At 37.2% G+C, this 20794-nt stretch overlaps 1 protein-coding gene across 1 annotated transcript in view; it reads left to right on the forward strand.

Moving 5' to 3' along the window:
- The window catches only part of LOC127841552 (nose resistant to fluoxetine protein 6-like), a 79637-nt gene that overhangs the window by 42551 nt on the left and 16292 nt on the right, over positions 1-20794 (forward strand). Inside the window, exons 7-13 of the mRNA XM_052370453.1 lie at positions 1023-1190; positions 1511-1607; positions 9890-9988; positions 11793-11955; positions 16083-16162; positions 16617-16736; positions 17750-17912. Coding sequence (XP_052226413.1) covers positions 1023-1190; positions 1511-1607; positions 9890-9988; positions 11793-11955; positions 16083-16162; positions 16617-16736; positions 17750-17912 — 890 coding nt within the window. The remainder of the gene's footprint in view (positions 1-1022; positions 1191-1510; positions 1608-9889; positions 9989-11792; positions 11956-16082; positions 16163-16616; positions 16737-17749; positions 17913-20794) is intronic.

Genomic DNA, 20794 nt, shown 5'->3' on the forward strand with positions numbered 1-20794 from the left:
TAATTTGCGTGTATGTTAGGATATTCCTTTCTCTTGAACTTACGCAATTTGTTTATACTTACATAATTGTTTATGAGTAGGTTGTTTTATGAACTTGTCTTTCTGTTTTCTGTGTATCAATATGAAACTCTACTTATCCTGGTGTGAGGTATTTTCAATGGTATCTTCTACGTGACCTTAATCTTGTTATTCTATGAAGATGTGAAATCGGTTACTTTTATGTATATTGCAATATTCTTTGCAGCATAATTGCCCTTGAACTTTTAATTTTGGATACTTCCATAATTGTACATGTGTTTTAGTGTCTTGAATTTGTCTCTTAGAATCCTGCTTATTGATGTGAAACTTTGCTAATATGTTGTTTATAAGAAGAAGAAGATTTTATTTCAGAATCAGTAGGCCATAGGTCCATGTGAGCATACAGATATGTACATAAACAGTAATAGCAAGTCATGTGAAACAATGAAAAAAAAAATGTTGTGTTGAAATAAATCAAGTACCAATACATTTTAAGGAATGAGTTGTGCTAAATAATTTAATACAACAAAGATCCCGATTAATAATACGAGCAGAGGCAAAAAGGGGGGTTATCAGACAAAACGCAAATATGCAGAGAAGGTGCATATAATTTTATATTTTTGTCTTGTAGGTTCTATATCTCTGTACGTTTAGTTTATGTCAACACAAAATATATACAACGGTTATATACAAATAACACATAATTTATTATACATGACAATAATTTGCCTCTTGTATATATCCGAATCTGTATACATTTATTATTTATAATCGTAAATTTCAAAAGACAAAAAACACAGTTTATACTATGTAGAAGTGCCAGAAGTTATTGTGTGCATGTCACGATATTTTTTGAAGAATTGATTGCCCTTGAACTTAGGCAAATTAAGATTAGCAAACGCTGGGATAGTTGTCCTCTGTAATCACTTTTCAATTTTTAATTAGAATTGGAAGGTACAAGTTTTTTTCATCAGATTTCTGTATCCAATTGGTCTATGTTGCAGGTCTAGGCGCTCGTATACTGGTGTCATTCTCCTTGTACACCAATGCATCCAAGCTGCTGAGTACACGCAGTCAGGCCGGCAACCTTGGCTGTGTCAACGGGATCCGCTTTTTCAGCATTTCCTGGGTTATACTGGGACATTCCTACGCGTTCTCGCTTTATCAGTCAAGTTAGTTTATGATCTTTTTTTTTTCATGAGATGAAAGAAAAAAATAAATATCAAACATTGTGTGAATCTTTCAATTCTACTTTCGGCTGACAATTATGCAAGGAAAATGAGGATTTCATGCACAGGATTTTGTTTTTCAACATAACTTATAGTCAGCATTAAAAACATATTTTTACATTATTATTGGAATATGTATGGATCTGGAAATAAATATTCATATAAAGTATTCTCAATTTCATAAGGTAACTGTGAATAACAAGTAAAGAAGACCCATGCCCAATTGTTTACTGATTTTTGCTTATAAGCATGAACACTTGCAGGAAATGTGTTTCCATTCATCTCAAGTCAGCTTCAGACCTGGAGTTTCATGGCTGTTGTCAACGCAACAGTCGCCGTTGATACTTTCTTCTTACTCAGGTAAGCAATGTTCCTTCTTGTCATAATTGTCCCCTACCGGGGGAATATACCGAGTTGCGTCAAGGAGATCAAAAGTTGTTAATACTAAGCGATAATTGGCTTGGGGCGGAGTATCTCTTTTAGTAGACGCTAACCATTATCGCCCGTTTCCAAACAGTCTGCCCAGTAGGCGGAGTTTGGCCCATTGAGAAATCTAGTAATGACCAATTAAAACACTGCTGGTTCGATGACGCGTAGTAAACGTTACATTATTTATCACAGTGTTCGTTATCAGCTGTTTGCGGAAAAGACATGTATTAAACCCACCAAAACAGAATGGACTCACCCGCATCAGTTTTAATGATATCCAATATAAAATAATAACATCTATATCCACAATACACCGTAAAGCATATTTTGAGAAATACTTCTACAATATGTCAGAAAGTATTTCCGCAGCTGAATTCACCCTGTTTTACTTCATGTTTGCTCCGTTCAAATACGCGCGAACGTTATGCTGGCATATGTACTGTCTACAACGTCAAATTACACTCTTTGCATCAGAGTTGCTAAAAATAACCATTTAACCGGTATAACTGACCTTGTGGCAAAGTAACAAATTTGGATGCTGCATGTGCTAATTTATTACAACATAGTCGTAATAATTGACCATTTGAGACGGCATAGAAAAACCGCGTGTTTGTCGCACATCTTCTGTGAAGATGGCACATGAAATAATTAAACCCAGATTTGAGCCGTCCAGGGTCAATTTTGAGATGAATGTAAATCAGATGAGTGAGTTTAAGGCAAGGGGGAATGGGGGGTATTTATTTCTGATTTCTGATGGTAAGCGGCTGGCACTGAGCAGTTACATGAGCAGTAACTAACGAAACATATTCGCTACTTTCCGAAACCCGTACCATTCTACGAACGTTGCTAATGTCTGCCATCTATAAATTATCTATAAGCAAAGTAAAGCACTGCAAAATCATATTTTAAAACAATGTGTCAACCAAATTATATATTGATTGCGTATATGCTTAATGTGCAAAAGACGTATCTCGACATGTTTTCGGACTGTCGTTTTGGGATACGGTATGATTCGTCGATTTTAATTTATTTTCAACTTTCTTTTTAACATTTTTAAAGAATGACGAATACACATGCGGTGTAACGGATGGTCTGATTGATAAAATTTTGCATTGTACTCATAAGAAAGTGCACATAGATAAAAAAAATGACAATAAGCTAGCTAGGGCTTGAGGGGCTATGCCCTCTATTTCCTTTATCTTACGGTCTCATACTGTCTGCTTAATTTTCGGGATTTCGAATAAGGGACAATTGACACCCCTGATATATATTATGTCAGTATCAGTGCGTGTGTTTTTTTCGAATTTATTTCACAATGCTCACAATGTTGGTCACAATGGAGGCCTATGTTTACGTTGTGTCTTTTATTGACTGGAATATCAAAAATAAATGTAAAGATATTTGTTACTATGTTGCTTTTTATATATTATATCTCAGTAATTTGCTTAAAGTACAAAAGATCATTGACTCTCTTGCATTATTATTATGACTCATACAAATTTGACTTTGACTCTTGAAAATAAAATTTTGGTCCCAAGAGTCATTGACTCTTGAGATTTGAGGTCTAAGGAAAGCCCTGAATATGGAGATTATGAACGTCATTTCATTTTGTTCCAATGTCAAGAACTCTGGTTGCTTTGGCAACAAATATATATTTTTTTAAATTCTGACAATGGTGGAGTTTCACCGGTAGGGGACAATATTGCTTGGCAATCTCTTGTTGTATTATGCATCTTCGTGTTTTGAATATGACAACACACCTATATGGTGAAATGCAGTACTAGCCATTTGGAAATTGACCAATGCAGTACCAGCCGTTTGGAACTGGACCAATGCAGTACTAGCCATTTGGAACTGGACCAATGCAGTACAAGCCATTTGGAACTGGACCAATGCAGTACAAGCCATTTGGAACTGGACCAATGCAGTACTAGCAATTTGGAACTGGACCAATGCAGTACTAGCCTATTGGAACTGGACCAATGCAGTACTAGCCATTTGGTACTGGCCCAATGCAGTACTAGCCATTTGGAACTGGACCAATGCAGGACTAGCAATTTGGAACTGGATCAATGCAGTACTAGCCTATTGGAACTGGACCAATGCAGTACTAGCCATTTGGAACTGGACCAATGCAATACTAACCTATTGGAACTGGACCAATGCAGTACTAGCAGTTTGGAACTGGACCAATGCAGTACTAGCCTATTGGAACTGGACCAATGCAGTACTAGCAATTTGGAACTGGACCAATGCAGTACTAGCCTATTGGAACTGGACCAATGCAGTACTAGCCATTTGGAACTGGACCAATGCAGTACTAGCCATTTGGAACTGGACCAATCCAGTACTAGCCTATTGGAACTGGACCAATGCAGTACTAGCCATTAGGAACTGGACCAATGCAGTACTAGCCATTTGGAACTGGACCAATGCAGTACTAGCCATTTGGAACTGGACCAATGCAGTACTAGCCATTTGGAACTGGACCAATGCAGTACTAGCCATTTGGAACTGGACCAATGCAGTAATAGCCATTTGGAACTGGACCAATGCAGTACTAGCCATTTGGAACTGGACCAATGCAGTACTAGCCTATTGGAACTGGACCAATGCAGTACTAGCCATTTGGAACTGGACCAATGCAGTACTAGCCTATTGGAACTGGACCAATGCTGTACTAGCCATTTGGAACTGGACCAATGCAGTACTTGCCTATTGGAACTGGACCAATGCAGTACTAGCAGTTTGGAACTGGACAACTTTCACTGGTTTGCTTGTTGTACATATACCTATTTTTATGCCCTCATTTAGACGGACAAAATAAAACAGTCAATATGTGCCTCTTTCTGTCTGTCATTCAGGATGTTTGTCTGAAAATTCCTGTGTAAGCCATAACTTTGCCATGTATTGATTTTTTTCAGTCACCTTAGCACAACATGCTTATACATGTAGTGAGCTTTTCTGATTGCCTTTTGTCAGTTATGCAGTGTGATGTGTTGACAACATTTACCTTGTTAACTCATTTTGGTCCTTATTTTTTTTCAAATCTTCATGAAACTTGGTCAGATCAATTTCCAAATGATGTTTAGGATGAGTTTGAAACTGGTTTACATTAGGTCTGTCTGTCTGTCTGTCTGTCCTTCTGTCTGTCTGTCTGTTTGTCCGTCCGTCCGTCCTTCCGTCCGTCCGTCTATCTGTCTTTCTGTCGTCTGTCTGTCTGTCGGTCGGTCGGTCATTCTGTCCCAAAACTTTAACATTGGTTAAAAATTTGCGATAACTTTTTCAATATTGAAGATAGCAACTTGATATTTGGCATGCACGTGTATCTAATTGAGCTGCACATTTTGAGTGGTGAAAGGTCAAGGTCATCCTTCATGGTCAAAGGTCACGAAAACAAATCCAACAGAAGTAACAAGTTTTTAAGGGAGATATTTCTATTTATCATTTGTCAGGTACAGATCATTTTTACAAGTGTAGTAATATTTTTTTAAGGGATATAATGAAAAACAAAAATATTTAAATCAAAGCGGCGCAGTAGGCGGCATAGTGTTTCTGACAATTACATTTCTTGTTTAGTTTGATAATATGTTGTTTGTTTTTTTTTAAACGTGGCAATTTCTTCTGCATCAACCATTTCAATCAAATAATCTCAGTTTAACCATTTAATGTTTTTAGTTGGTGTGGTTTAAAAAAAAAAACAGGTGGATAAAAAAAACAAGTCATGGGCACTGACTAGCAATGAAACACAGATGATATAAATTACCTTAAGTTCAGTACACATAGACAGATTATAGATTGGCAGTTATTTTCTTCAACAAAAAGCATTGCTTGGACATTAATAATTAGATATTAATGTGTTAGGTTAATTTGCACAATGCACCATGTTTCAGTGGTTTGTTAAACTCACAAGTATGCTAAGTTACCATGTTGCAGTGGGTTGTAATACTCACAAGTATGCTTGGTTACCATGTTTCAGTTGGTTGTTTAACTCACTAGTATGCTTGGTTACCATGTTTCAGTGGGTTGTAATACTCACAAGTATGCTTGGTTACCATGTTTCAGTGGGTTGTAACACTCAATAGTTAGCTTGATGACCATGTTTCAGTGGGTTGTTACAGCTTGGTTTCCATGTTTCAGTTGGTTGTTAGCTCCACTGGCCAGAGGCCAGCGGGGCTTATGTCATGGTCCTGTGTCCGTCGTGCGTGTGTGCGTGCATGCGAGCGTTAACTTTTCCTTAAAACGTCTTCTTCTTCTAAACTACTGGTCCAATTCTGATGAAATTTCACAGGAATGTTCCTGGGGTGAACCTCTTTCAAATTTGTTCAAATTATGCCCCTGGGGTCAAATTTGACCCTGCCCCGGGGGTCAAAAAATGAAAATTTGCTTATATAAGGCCTTTTTTGTGAAAACTTTCAAAATCTTCTCGTCCATAATCATTGGGCCAAAGAATATCAAATTGGGTATGTAGAGACATCTTATAGTCCTCTACTAAATTTCTTCAAATTATGCCCCTGGGGTCAAATTTGACCCTGCCCCCGTGGTCACAAAATTGAACATATGCTTATATAAGGCCTATTTTGTGAAAACTTTCAAAATCTTCTCGTCAGTAACCATTCGGCCTAGGGCTATCAAATTTGGTATGTAGAGACATCTAATAGTCTTTAACCAAATTTTTTCAAATTATGCTCTCGGGGTCAAATTTGACCCTGCCCCGGGGGTCACAAAATTGAACATTTGCTTATTTCAGGCCTATTTTGTGAAAACATCTAATAGTCCTTTACCAAATTTTTTCAAATTATGCCCCTGGGATAAAATTTGACCCTGCCCCGGGGGTCACAAAATTGAACATATGCTTATATAAGGCCTATTTTGTGAAAACTTTCAAAATCTTCTCGTCCATAACCATTAAGCCTAGGGCTTTCAAATTTGGTATGTAGAGACATCTAATAGTCCTCTACCAAATTTCTTCAAATTTTGCCCCTGGGGTCAAATTTGACCCTGCCCTGGGGGTCACAAAATTGAACATATGCTTTTATAAGGCCTATTTTGTAAAAACTTTCAAAATCTTCTCGTCCATAACCATTGGGCCTAGGTCTATCAAATTTGGTATGTAGAGACATTTAATAGTCCTCTACCAAATTTTTCAAATTATGCCCCTGGGGTCAAATTTAACCCTGCCCGGGGGGGTCACAAAATTGAACATATGCTTATATAATTCCTATTTTGTGAAAACTTTCAAAATCTTCTCATCCATAACCATTGGGCCTAGGGCTATCAAATTTGGTATGTAGAGACATCTAATAGTCCTCTACCAAATTTCTTCAAATTATGCCCCTGGGGTCAAATTTGACCCTGACCCGGGGGTCACAAAATTGAACATATGGTTATATAAGGGCTATTTTGTGAAAACTTTCAAAATCTACTCGTCCATAACCATTGGGCCTAGGGCTAATAAATTTAGTATGTAGAGACATCTTATAGTCCTCTACCAAATTTCTTCAAATTATGCCCCTGGGGACAAATTTGACCCTGCCCCGGGGTCACAAAATTGAACACATGCTTAAATAGGGTCTATTTGTGAAAACTTTTCAAATCTTTCTGTCCATAACCATTGGGCCTACGGCTACCAAATTTGGTATGTAGTGACATCTTGTAGTCCTCTACCAAGTTTTTTCAAATTATGCCCCTTGGGTCAAATTTGACCCTGCCCCGAGGGTCACAAAATTGAACATATGCTTTTATAAGGCCTATTTTGTGAAAACTTTAAAAATATTCTTGTCCATAACTGTATGGCATAGAGCTACCAAATTTGGTATGTAGTGACATGCAATAGTTTTCTTCTTAGTTTGTTCAAATTATGCCCCTTTGGTCAAATTTGAAACTGCCATGGGGGTCACAAATTTGAATATATGCTTATAAAGGTCTTTTTTTTTTACTTTAAAATCTTCTTGTCCATAAACATTGGGGGTAGGGCTACCAAATTTGGTATGTAGTGACATCTTAAAGTTCTCTACCAAGTTTGTTCAAATTATACCCCTGGGGTCAAGTTTGACCCTGGCCCGGGGGTCACAAAATTGAACATATGCTTATATAAGGCCTATTGTGGGAAAACTTTCAAAAATCTTCTTGTCCATAACCGTATGGCATAGGGCTACCAAATTTGGTATGTAGTGACATGTAATAGTTCTCTTCTTAGTTTGTTCAAATTATGCCCCTGGGGTCAAATTTGAAACTGCTCGGGGGGGTCACAAAATTGAATATACATTATAAAAGGCTTATTTTGTGAAAACTTTCAAAATCTTCTTGTCCATAACCATTGGGTCTAGGGCTACCAATATTTGGTATGTAGTGACATCTTATAGTTCTCTACCAAGTTTGTTCAAATTATGCCCCTGGGGTCAAATTTAACCCTGCCCCGAGGGTCACAAAATTTAACATACGCTTATATAAGGCCTTTTTTGTGAAAACTTTAAAAATCTTCTTGTCCATAAACATTGGGCCTAGGGCTACCAAATTTGATATGTAGTGAAATCTTATAGTTCTCTACCAAGTTTGTTCAAATTATGCCCCTGGGGTCAAATTTTACCCTGCCCTGGGGGATCACAAAATTGAACATATGCTTATATAAGGCCTATTTTGTTAAAACTTCAAAAATCTTTCTGTCCATAACCATCCAGCCTAGGGCTATCAAATTTGGTATGTAGTGACATCTTATAGTCCTCTACCAAATTTGTTCAAATTTTATCCCTGAGGTCAAATTTGACCCTGCCCCGGAGGTCACAAAATTGAACATAATTATGCTTATATATTGCCTATTTTGTGAAAACTTAAAAAAAAATCTCGTCCATAACCATTAGGCCTAGGGCTACACAATTTGGTTTGTAGTGACATTGTATAGTCCTCCACTTAGATTTTTCAAATTATGCCCCAGGAGTCAAATTTGACCCTGCCCTGGGGGCCACAAAATCGATTATATGCTTATATAGTGCCTTTTTTGTGAAAACTTAAAAAATTATCTTGTCCTTAACCATAAGGCATAGGGCTACCAAATTTGGTGTGTAGTGACATCTTACAGTTCTCTATCCAGTTTGTTCAAATAATGCCCCTGGGGTCAAATTTGACCCTGCATGGTGGGTCACAAAACTGAACATACGCTTATATGGGGCCTTTTTTGTGAAAACTTAAAAAAAAATCTTGTCCATAACCATTGGGCCTAGGGCTACCAAATTTGGTATGTAGTGACATCTAATAAATCTCTACAAAATTTGTTCAAATAATGCCTCTGGGGTCAACTTTGACCCTGCCCTGGGGGGTCACAAAATTGAATAAACGCTTATAAAGCGCCTATTTTGTGAAATCTTTAAAAATCTTCTTGTTGAAAACCATTCAGACTATGGCTACCAAATTTGGTATGCAGTAACATCTAATAGTTCTCTACCAAGTTTGTTCAAATTATGCCCTTTGGGTCAAATTTGACCGGCGAGTCACAAATTTGAACATTATATACCCTTATATCTTGCTTATTTTGTGAAAACTTTTAAAATTTTCTTGTCCTTAACTCTAGGACCTAGGGCTACCATATTTTGTATGAACATGTAGTGAGATATAGTAGTCCTCTACAAAGTTTGCTCAAATTATGCCCCTGGGGTTAAATTTGACCAAGCCCAGGGGGTCACAAAAGTGTACATGTGCTTAAATAGGGCCTATATTTAAGTATTTGCACATGCAGAGAATATTTGAATAGCCTTTTTTCAGCAGTGGAGCGATACAGGGCCATCATGGCCCTCTTGTTTACTTACTAGTTTGCTTGGTTACCATGTTTCACTGGATTGTTACACTCACTGGTATGCTAAGTTACCATGTTTGAGTGGTTTGTTACACTAACTAGTATGCTTCGTTACCATGATATAGTGGGTTGTTACAATCACTAGTAGCTAGGTTACCATGTTTCAGTGGGTTGTAACACTCACTAGTATGCTTGGTTACCATGTTCAGTGGGTTGTTTAACTCACTAGTATGCTTGGTTACCATGTTTTAGTGGGTTGTTAACCCACTGGTATGCTTGGTTACCATGTTTGAGTGGGTTGTTGCACCCACTAGTTTGCTTGGTTACCATGTTTCAGTGGGTTATTGTACTAACTAGTATGCTGTGTTACCATGTTTCATTGGATTATTGTACTCATAAGCATGTTTGGTTACCATTGTTTCAGTGGTTTGTTGGTCTCCTATCTTGGACTGAAGCAGCTCAACAGAGTGGGTGGGGTAAGGAATCTCAACTGGGCAATGTTCTACTTCCACAGATTCTGGAGGTAAGCTGTATGCATTTAATTAACTCAATTAATACACTCAAGTTTTTAGCCGGATTTTTTTCGAAAAAATCTCGGCTTATAGATTGATGTTGTCGGGCGGGCGGGGGGGCGGGCGGGCGGGCGGGGTGGCGGCGTGCTCGAAAATGTTAAAGTTCTTATTTCATGGTATAACTTTGGTATGCTTGGACCTAGAGTCTTCAAACTTGACATGAAGGTTGGCCAGGATTAACAGATGACCACTGGTCATTTCAAGGTCATTCATTTGAAGGTCAAAGTCACTGTGACCTTCAATATAAAAAATGTTAAAGTTGTTATAACTTTGGTATGCTTGGACCTAGAGTCTTGAAACTTGACATGAAGGTTGGCGATAACTAGTTAGTAACCACTGGTCATTTCAAGGTCATTCATTTGAAGGTCAAGGTCACTGTGACCTTGAATGTAAAAATGTTAAAGTTCTTATTTCATGGTATAACTTTGGTATGCTTGGACCTAGAGTCTTCAAACTTGACATGAAGGTTGGCCAGGATTAACAGATGACCACTGGTCATTTCAAGGTCATTCATTTGAAGGTGAAGGTCACTGTGACCTTCAATATAAAAATGTTAAAGTTGTTTTAACTTTGGTATGCTTGGACCTAGAGTCTTGAAACTTGACATGAAGGTTGGCCAGAACTAGTAAGTAACCACTGGACATTTCAAGGTCATTCATTTGAAGGTCAAGGTCACTGTGACCTTGAATGTAAAAATGTTAAAGTTGTTATAACTTTGGTATGCTTGGACCTAGAGTCTTGAAACTTGACATGAAGGTTGGCCAGAACTAGTAAGTAACCACTGGACATTTCAAGGTCATTCATTTGAAGGTCAAGGTCACTGTGACCTTGAATGTAAAAATGTTAAAGTTCTTATTTCATGTTATAACTTTGGTATGCTTGTACCTAGAGTCTTCAAACTTGAAATAAAGATTGGCCAGTACTAGAAGATGACCACTGGTCATTTCAATGTCATTCATTTGAAGGTCAAGGTCACTGTGACCTTAAATGTTAAAATGTTAAAATTGTTATAACTTTGGTATGCTTGGACCTAGAATCTCAAACTTGACGTAAAGGTTTGCAAGCACACTTAGATGACCACTGGTCATTTCAAGGTCATTCATTTCAATGTCATTCATTTGAAGGTCAAGGTCACTGTGAACTTAAATGTTAAAATGTTAAAATTGTTGTAACTTTGGTATGCTTGGACCTAGAATCTCAAACTTGACGTAAAGGTTTGCAAGCACACTTAGATGACCACTGGTCATTTCAAGGTCATTCATTTGAAGGTCGAGGAATGCATAGGAATGCATTGACTCCCCAGTGACTACTATAGGAATGCATTTAAGTATTGCATTGACAAAAACACGAAAGGTACTTTCCTGTCATTTAAATCAAAAATCCGGCTTCAATGCGGTCATCTCCGACCGCGGAACTCTTGTAGAATTAAAACAAAGCATGTTATTTTGTTGATCAGTTTGTTTGTTGCAAAAATTTGTAGTTAATTCACACTTTTAATGACTGGAAAATTTCCTCGCTGATCCCTGCGACTTGAGGCTATATATCGGGAGTCACCTTTTTAAGGATTCAAATTAAACAGCACACAAAAAGAAATATGCCTATTGTAGGTTGCCTGAAAACATGGAAATAATGCATTCTGTATTGGAATCAGTACAACAAATGTTACTTTTAAGAATTTGAAGGTCAAATTTGGCAATATTACAGCTTTTTACTGGACACCTAATTGTACTTGCATATCCTCTGACAACATTCCAGGTTGACCCCAGCCTATGGTCTCTTCATATTCCTGTATGTGTCACTGACACGGTACTATGGCAACGGTCCCTTTTGGCCCCAAGGGGGGTCAGAGTACAAAGAATGTCAAGGCTGGTGGATGAATCTGCTCTACATTAACAACTTCTTCAAGCCTGAAAAAACTGTAAGTGTGATATTAGTTAATTATAAACAAATATAGGACAGATTAAATTTTGTTTCATCTAGAATGTCCAAAAAGCATTAATATGAAGTATAATTCACTGTTATCACAACTGTTGCATTTAATCCAGCGATACATTTTTTGTAATTCCCACTTACAATAATGATGACTGCTGATGAATCCATTCCATGGAATATTCCATGGAAAATGCTGTATCTCACTCATACACCAGTGCTGTATCTCACTCATACAAGAATGCTGTATCTCACTCATACAACAATGCTGTATCTCACTCATACAACAATGCTGTATCTCACTCATACAACAATGCAGTATCTCACTCATACAACAATGCTGTATCTCACTCATACACCAGTGCTGTATCTAACTCATACACCAGTGCTGTATCTCACTCATACAACAATGCTGTATCTCACTCATACACCAGTGCTGTTTCTCACCCATACACCAGTGCTGTATCTCACTCATACACCAGTGCTGTATCTCACTCATACACCAGTGCTGTATCACACTCATACAACAATGCAGTATCTCACCCATACACCGTGCTGTATCTCACTCATACAACAATACTGTATCTCAATTATACAACAATGCAGTATCTCACTCATACAAGAATGCTGTATCTCACTCATACATCAATGCAGTATCTCACTCATACACCAGTGCTGTATCTCACTCATACAACAATGCTGTATCTCACTCTTACAATAATGCTGTATATCACTCATACAATAATGCAGTTTCTCACTCATACAACAATGCTGTATCTCACTCATACAATAATGCTGTATCTCAATCATACACCAGTGCTGTATCTCACTCATACAACAATGCAGTATCTCACTCATACAACAGTGCTGTATCTCACTCATACAACAGTGCCGTATCTCACTCATACAACAATGTTGTATCTCACTCATGCAACAATGCTGTTCTTCACTCATACAACAATGCTGTATCTCACTCATACAACAATGCTGTATCTCACTCATACAACAATGCTGTTCTTCACTCATACAACAATGCTGTATGTCACTTGTACAAGGATGCTGTATCTCACTCATACAACAATAATGTATCTCACTCATGCAACAATGCTGTATCTCACCCATATAATAATGCTGTATCTAGCTCATACAAGAATGCTGTATCTCACTCATACAATAATGATGTATGTCACCCATACATGAATGCTGTATCTCACTCATACAACAATGCTGTATCTCACAAATACAACAATGTTGTATCACAATCATACACCAGTGCTGTATCTCACTCATACAACAATGCAGAATCTCACTCATGCACCAGTGCTGTATCTCACTCATACAACAATGCTGTATTTCACTCATACAATAATGCAGTATCTCACTCATACAACAATGCTGTATCTCACTCAAACAACAATGCTGTATCTCACTCACACAACAATGCTGTATCTCACTCACACAACAATGCTGTATCTCACTCATACACCAGTGCTGTATCTCACTCATACAACAATGCTTTATCTCACTCATACACCAGTGCTGTATCTCACTCCTAGACCATTGCTGTATCTCACTCATTCAACAATGCTGTATCTCACTCCTACACCAGTGCTGTATCTCACTCATACAACAATGCTGTATCTCACTCACACAACTATGCTGTATCTCACTCACACAACAATGCTGTATCTCACTCACACACCAGTGCTCTATCTCACTCATACAACAGTGCTGTATCTCACTCATACACCGTGCTGTATCTCACTCATACAACAATACTGAATCTCAATTATACAACAATGCTGTATCTCACTCATACAAGAATGCTGTATCTCACTCATACAGCAATGCAGTATCTCACTAATTCACCAGTGCTGTATCTCACTCATACAACAATGCTGTATCTCACTCTTACAATAATGCTGTATCTCACTCATACAGCAATGCAGTATCTCACTCATACAACAATGCTGTATCTCACTCATACAATAAGTCTGTATCTCAATCATACACCAGTGCTGTATCTCACTCATACAACAATGCAGTATCTCACTCATACAACAGTGCTGTATCTCACTCATACAACAGTGCCGCATCTCACTCATACAACAGTGCTGTATCTCACTCATGCAACAATGCTGTTCTTCACTCATACAACAATGCTGTATCTCACTCATACAACAATGCTGTATCTCACTCATACAACAATGCTGTTCTTCTATCATACAACAATGCTGTATCTCACTCATACAACAATGCTGTATCTCACTCATACAACAATAATGTATCTCACTCATGCAACAATGCTGTATCTCACCCATACAATAATGCTGTATCTCACTCATACAAGAATGCTGTATCTCACTCATACAATAATGATGCATGTCACCCATACATGAATGCTGTATCTCACTCATACAACAATGCTGTATCTCACTAATACAACAATATTGTATCACACTCATACATCAGTGCTGTATCTCACTCATACAACAATGCAGAATCTCACTCATGCACCAGTGCTGTATTTCACTCATACAACAATGCTGTATCTCACTTATACAATAATGAAGTATCTCACTCATACAACAATGCTGTATCTCACTCAAACAACAATTCTGTATCTCACTCACGCAACACTGCTGTATCTCACTCACACAACAATGCTGTATCTCACTCATACACCAGTGCTGTTTCTCACTCATACAACAATGCTTTATCTCACTCATACACCAGTGCTGTATCTCACTCCTAGACAAGTGCTGTATCTCACGCATTCAACAGTGCTGTATCTCACTCACACAACATTGCTGTATCTCACTCACACACCAGTGCTCTATCTCACTCATACAGCAATGCAGTATCTCACCCATACACATTGCTGTATCTCACTCATACAACAATACTGTATCTCACTCATACAAGAACGCTGTATCTCACTCATACAGCAATGCAGTATCTCACTCATACACCAGTGCTGTATCTTACTCATACAACAATGCTGTATCTCACTCTAACAATAATGCTGTATCTCACTCATACAACAATGCAGTATCTCACTCATACAACAATGCTGTATCTCATTCATACAATAATGCTGTATCTCAATCATACACCAGTGCTGTATCTCACTCATACAACAACGCAGTATCTCACTCATACAACAATGCCGTATCTTACTCATAAAACAATGCTGTATCTCACTCATGCAACTATGCTGTTCTTCACTCATACAACAATGCTGTATCTCACTCATACAACAACAAAAATGCTGTATCTCACTCATACAACAATGCTGTTCTTCACTCATCCACCAGTGCTGTATCTCACTCATACAACATTGCTGTATCTCACTCATACAACAATGATGTATCCTACTCATACAACAATGCCGTATCTCACTTATACAACAATGCTGTATCTCACTCATACAACAATGCTGTATCTCACTCATACAACAATGCTGTTCTTCACTCATACAACAATGCTGTATCTCACTCATACAACAATGCTGTATCTCACCCATACAATAATGCTGTATATCACTCCTACAACAATGCAGTATCTAACTCATACAAAAATGCATTATCTCACTCATACAACAATGCTGTATCTCACTCATTCAACAATGCTGTATCTCAATCATACATTAATGCTGTATCTCAATCATACAACAATGCAGTATCTCACTCATACAACAATGCAGTATCTCACTCATACAACAATGCTGTATCTCAATCATACAACAATGCTGTATCTCAATCATACAACAATACTGTATCTCACTAATACAACAACGCTGTATCTCAATCATACAACAATTCAGTATCTCACTCAAACAACAATGCCGTATCTCACTCATACAACAATGCTGTATCTAGCTCATACAACAATGCTGTATCTTACTCATACAACAATGCTGTATCTCTCTCATACATCAATGCTGTATCTCACTCATACAACAATGCTGTATCTCACTAATGCAACAATGCTGTATCTCACTCAAACAACAATGCGGTATCTCACTCATTCTACAATGCTGTATCTCACTCATACAATAATGTTGCCAATTAAACATAGTTATGTTGATATACTGGTCATGTTTACTTCTACCAGTGTGTCTTATGGAGCTGGTACCTGGCCAATGACATGCAGTTCTACATGGTCAGCCCTCTCATGCTCATACCTCTATACATGTAAGAATAATTTTTCATTTATTAGTGTGTCTCATTTAGTTTATACAGACTGATATTCATGTAGCTCAGTTACATTGAGAATAGAGACATTCTAAAGTCCATATCCTGGGAAGAACCAGGTGTCTTAAAAAAGATCTTGAGAACATTTCGAGTGAAGATCAGATCAGGGACCTCCTTGGAGCAAGAGTGTGGCTCAGCTGACTGCTAATAATAAAATTACTTTTTGTGATGGTCATTTGACTGTTACCTCTTATTCCTGCGCAGTCACATATAATTTGATTGGTGTACACTACTCAGGAATCGCAGTGGGTTTTGCTTGCAATTAATAAGCCAGGGTCTGGAGGTGTACATGAATTCAAGGTCATAAATAATGACTCAATGAAGCATAACTGCCTATTTACCACACCACATCAGACAAGCTAGATTACTCTTGGTAAACTCTGTCCTGTTACAGCTCAGGTGTATATGGTCTGATGTCTTGTCTGGCATTCCTGACCATCTGCTTGGTGTCTACTGGGGCCATCTCTACCATCGAAAATCTGCCCATGGGTCTCATTGAGGGCATCAATCTTCCGTAAGTCTTCATTGATCTTATTATTTAACTTTACCTTGAATAATGAGCTACATTTCGAGCAAATCAAGTAGCTGAATTTCATCCATGTTTTGGTACCTGTAGGTATGGCTACTTTTGAACCAAATGGTATTTCATAACCTTACTTGATATAGTCATTACTTTTTAATGCATATTAATGAATCATTGAACAATTATTTAATGTTTGCATATCTTTAACTTCTCCAATCATCACAAAAATGTTTTGGCATATCCAAAGATATGTATATAGCATACCCTCATAACCTTCTTAAATCATGTTGTTTCTGTGAACATATTTTATATTCATTACCATAAAATATTTTACAATTAAAATAACAGTTCACGTTCCCTTTAGACATAACTATTTATTATAATTGTCAAATGTTCATATATATTTGTAAATGGACAAAAAACCTAAAGACCAAAATAACTTATACATATTGTAAATAATTAAGTTCAATATTTATATGCCCCCTTTTGAAGAAAAGGGGGTAAATAGTTTTCGCACTGTCCGTCAGTCTGTCACACTTTTCGTGTCCGCTCTCTAATTCAAATAGTTTTCATCCGATCTTTACCAAATTTGGTCAGGAGTTGTACTTAGACAATATCTAGGTCATGTTCAAATATGGGTCATGCCAGGTCAAAAACTAGGTCACAGGGTCACTTAGTGCATTTCAATAACCACTTTTCGTGTCTGCTCTCTAATTCAAATAGTTTTCATCCGATCTTTACCAAACTTGGTCAGAAGTTGTATCTAGACAATATCTAGGTCAATTTCGAATATGGGTCATGCCTCATCAAAAACTAGGTCACAGGGTCACTTAGTGCATTTCAATAACTTCTATCAAACTGTTTATTCAGGGCATATGTCATCCTATGGAGACAGCTATTGTTTTTAATGTAATGAATTGCTTTTCTGTGTTTTTTTGCCAAGTTATAAAGAATTCTAGCCTTCTCAATTTTATTTATCAGTGTTTTTTCTCTAACGATTGCAGTAGTGCAAATACTCAGAATTCATCTGACAACGGGAATAATGGTATTAGTGACTATTTTGATGACTACTACATCAAACCGTACACCCGTATTGGACCATATGTGATTGGCATGTTGCTGGGGTATTGGCTGTACAAGACTAATGGAAAGAAGCACATGAAATTGGTGAGTGCCAACATCATGATAATCATATAATAAGTTATTATCATGTCCTCTGTATACTTTAATGTACACAAATTATTATTGAATTAAACAACAACAAAAGTGACTGAAATAAAAATCAATTACCATATAGTATCATAGCAACAGTAAGTAAATGTTAAAGGTATAATATGTATGGTTTATAAATTCTTAAGACTTTTGAAAAACTTTTGTATCAATGCATGTTCATAACATCATTTGCAGGTTTTGTGTATCAGTAAATATATGTTACATCATTTTGAAGTATTTTGTATCAGTACATGTATATTGCATCATTAAAAAGCCTATTGTATTACTTCATGTCTGTTACATCATATGCAGGTCTAGTGTATCAATAAATGTCTGTTTGAAGGTCAATTGTATCAGAACATGTATTTCACATCATTGGCAGGTCTAGTGTATTATTACATTTCTGTTACATCATTTGCAGGTCTAGATCATCAGTAAATGTCTGTTGCATCATTTAATGCTGGTCTCGTGTATCAGTACATGTCTGTTACACCATTTGCGGGTCTAGAGTATCAGTACATATGTGTTACTTCATTTTATGGAGGTCTAGTGTATCAGTACATGTCGCTTACGTTATGTGCAGGTTTAGTGTATCAGAACATGTTGGTTATATCATTGGCAGTTCTAGTGTCTTTGTACATGGCTGTTTCATCATAAGTAGTTCTAGTGTATTAATAAATGTCTATTACATAATTTGCAGGTCAAGTGTATCAGTACGTGTCTGTTACATCATTTGAAGTTCTACCAGGTCTAGTGTATTAGTACATGTCTGTTACATCATTTGCAGATCTAGTGTATAAGTACTTTTCTGTTACATCATTTTCATGTCTAGTGTATAGGTACTTGTCTGTTCCATAATTTGCAGGTCTTGCAAATGAGTACACGTCTGTTACATCATTTGGAGGTCTAGTGTATTAGCACAAGTCTGTTACATCATTTGCAGGTCTAGTGTATCAGTACTTGTCTGTTATATCATTGACTGGTTTTGTGAATTGGTACATGTATGTTTCATCATTAACTGGTTGTGCATATCAGAACAGGTCTGTTACATCATTTGCAGGTCTAGTGTATCATTACGTGTCTGTTACATCATTGACAGGTTTTGTGAATTGGTACATGTAGGTTACATCATTTACTGTTTGTGCATATCAGAACAAGTCTGTTACATAATTTGCAGGTCTAGTGTATTATTACTTGTTTGTTACATCATTTGCAGGTCTAGTGTATCAGTACCTGCCTGTTACATCTTAAACAGCTCTAGCTTATCATTACATGTCTATTACATCATTTACAGGTTTAGTGTATTGGTACATGTCTGTTACATCATTTGCAGGTCTTGCGTATCAGAACATGTCTGTTACATCATTTGAAGTTCTAGCATATTAGTACGTGTCTGTTACATCATTTGCAGATCAAGTGTATAAGTACTTTTCTGTTACATCATTTGCATGTCTAGTGTATTGGTACATGTCTGTTACATAATTGGCTGGTCTTGCCAATCTTAACATATCAGTACATGTCTGTTAAATCATTTACTAAAACTGTATTATGTGAAGTCGGAATAAGACATCAACTTGGAAATAAATTGTATTTTTCAACTGTGCATAATATGCAGTTTTACATGTTGTATTTATTATGCCCCCCTTCGAAGAAGAGGGGGTATATTGTTTTGCACATGTCGGTCCCTCCGTCTACCGAATGGTTTCCGGATGATAACTCAAGAACGCTTACGCCTAGGATCATGAAACTTCATAGGAACATTGATCATGACTCGCAGATGACCCCTATTGATTTTCAGGTCACTAGATCAAAGGACAAGGTCATGGTGACTAGAACCAGTAAAATGGTTTCCAGATAGCTCAAGAATGCTTACACCTAGGATCATGAAACTTGATAGGTATGTTGATCATGACTCGCAGATGACCCCTATAGATTTTCAGGTCACTAGGTCAAAGGTCAAGGTCACAGTGACTCAACATAGAAAAATGGTTTCCGGATGATAACTCAAGAATGCTTACGCCTAGGATCATGAAACTTCATAGGTACATTGATCATGATTCGCAGATGACCCCTATTGATTTTCAGGTCACTAGGTCAAAGGTCAAGGTCACGGTGACTCGAACCAGTAAAATGGTTTCCAGATGATAACTCAAGAACGCTTATGCCTAGGATCATGAAACTTCATTGGTACATTGATCATGACTCGCAGATGACCCCGTATTGATTTTCAGGTCACTAGGTCAAAGGTCAAGATCACGGTGACTTGACACAGTAAAATGGTTTCCGGATGATAACTCAAGCAAGCTTACGCCTAGGATCATGAAACTTCATAGGTACATTGATCATGACTCGCAGATGACCCCTATTGATTTTCAGGTTACTAGGTCAAAGTTCAAGGTCACAGTGACAAAAAACGTATTCACACAATGGCTGCCACTACAACTGACAGCCCATATTTTAGTTTGACAAATTATAATCAAAATAGATACTTGCATATATAATGGCTTCATTAAAATTGATTTTATTACAAAACTGGATTTTTGTAATCCTCATAAAATAAAACTGTGTCCATGCCCCGCATGAACACAGTTTTAAAATACAGTTAAAATGATAAAAATACAATCACGGTTCATGAAAAAGTCATGGAAACTTGCTTATTAAGCTTGAAGTATAGATAAAATATTACAAAAATAAATTCAGATCTTGAAATGATTAGTTTTGTTTAAGAAATCACCAAAAGGATATCCATTCCCAGTTTGATGTCTTATTCCAATTTCACATAATACAGTGTTTACAGGTCTTGGGTATCAGTATATCACTGATAGATAATTTGCAGG

Source organism: Dreissena polymorpha, chromosome 1 (genome assembly GCF_020536995.1).
Source record: "Dreissena polymorpha isolate Duluth1 chromosome 1, UMN_Dpol_1.0, whole genome shotgun sequence".
NCBI lineage: Eukaryota > Metazoa > Mollusca > Bivalvia > Myida > Dreissenidae > Dreissena > Dreissena polymorpha.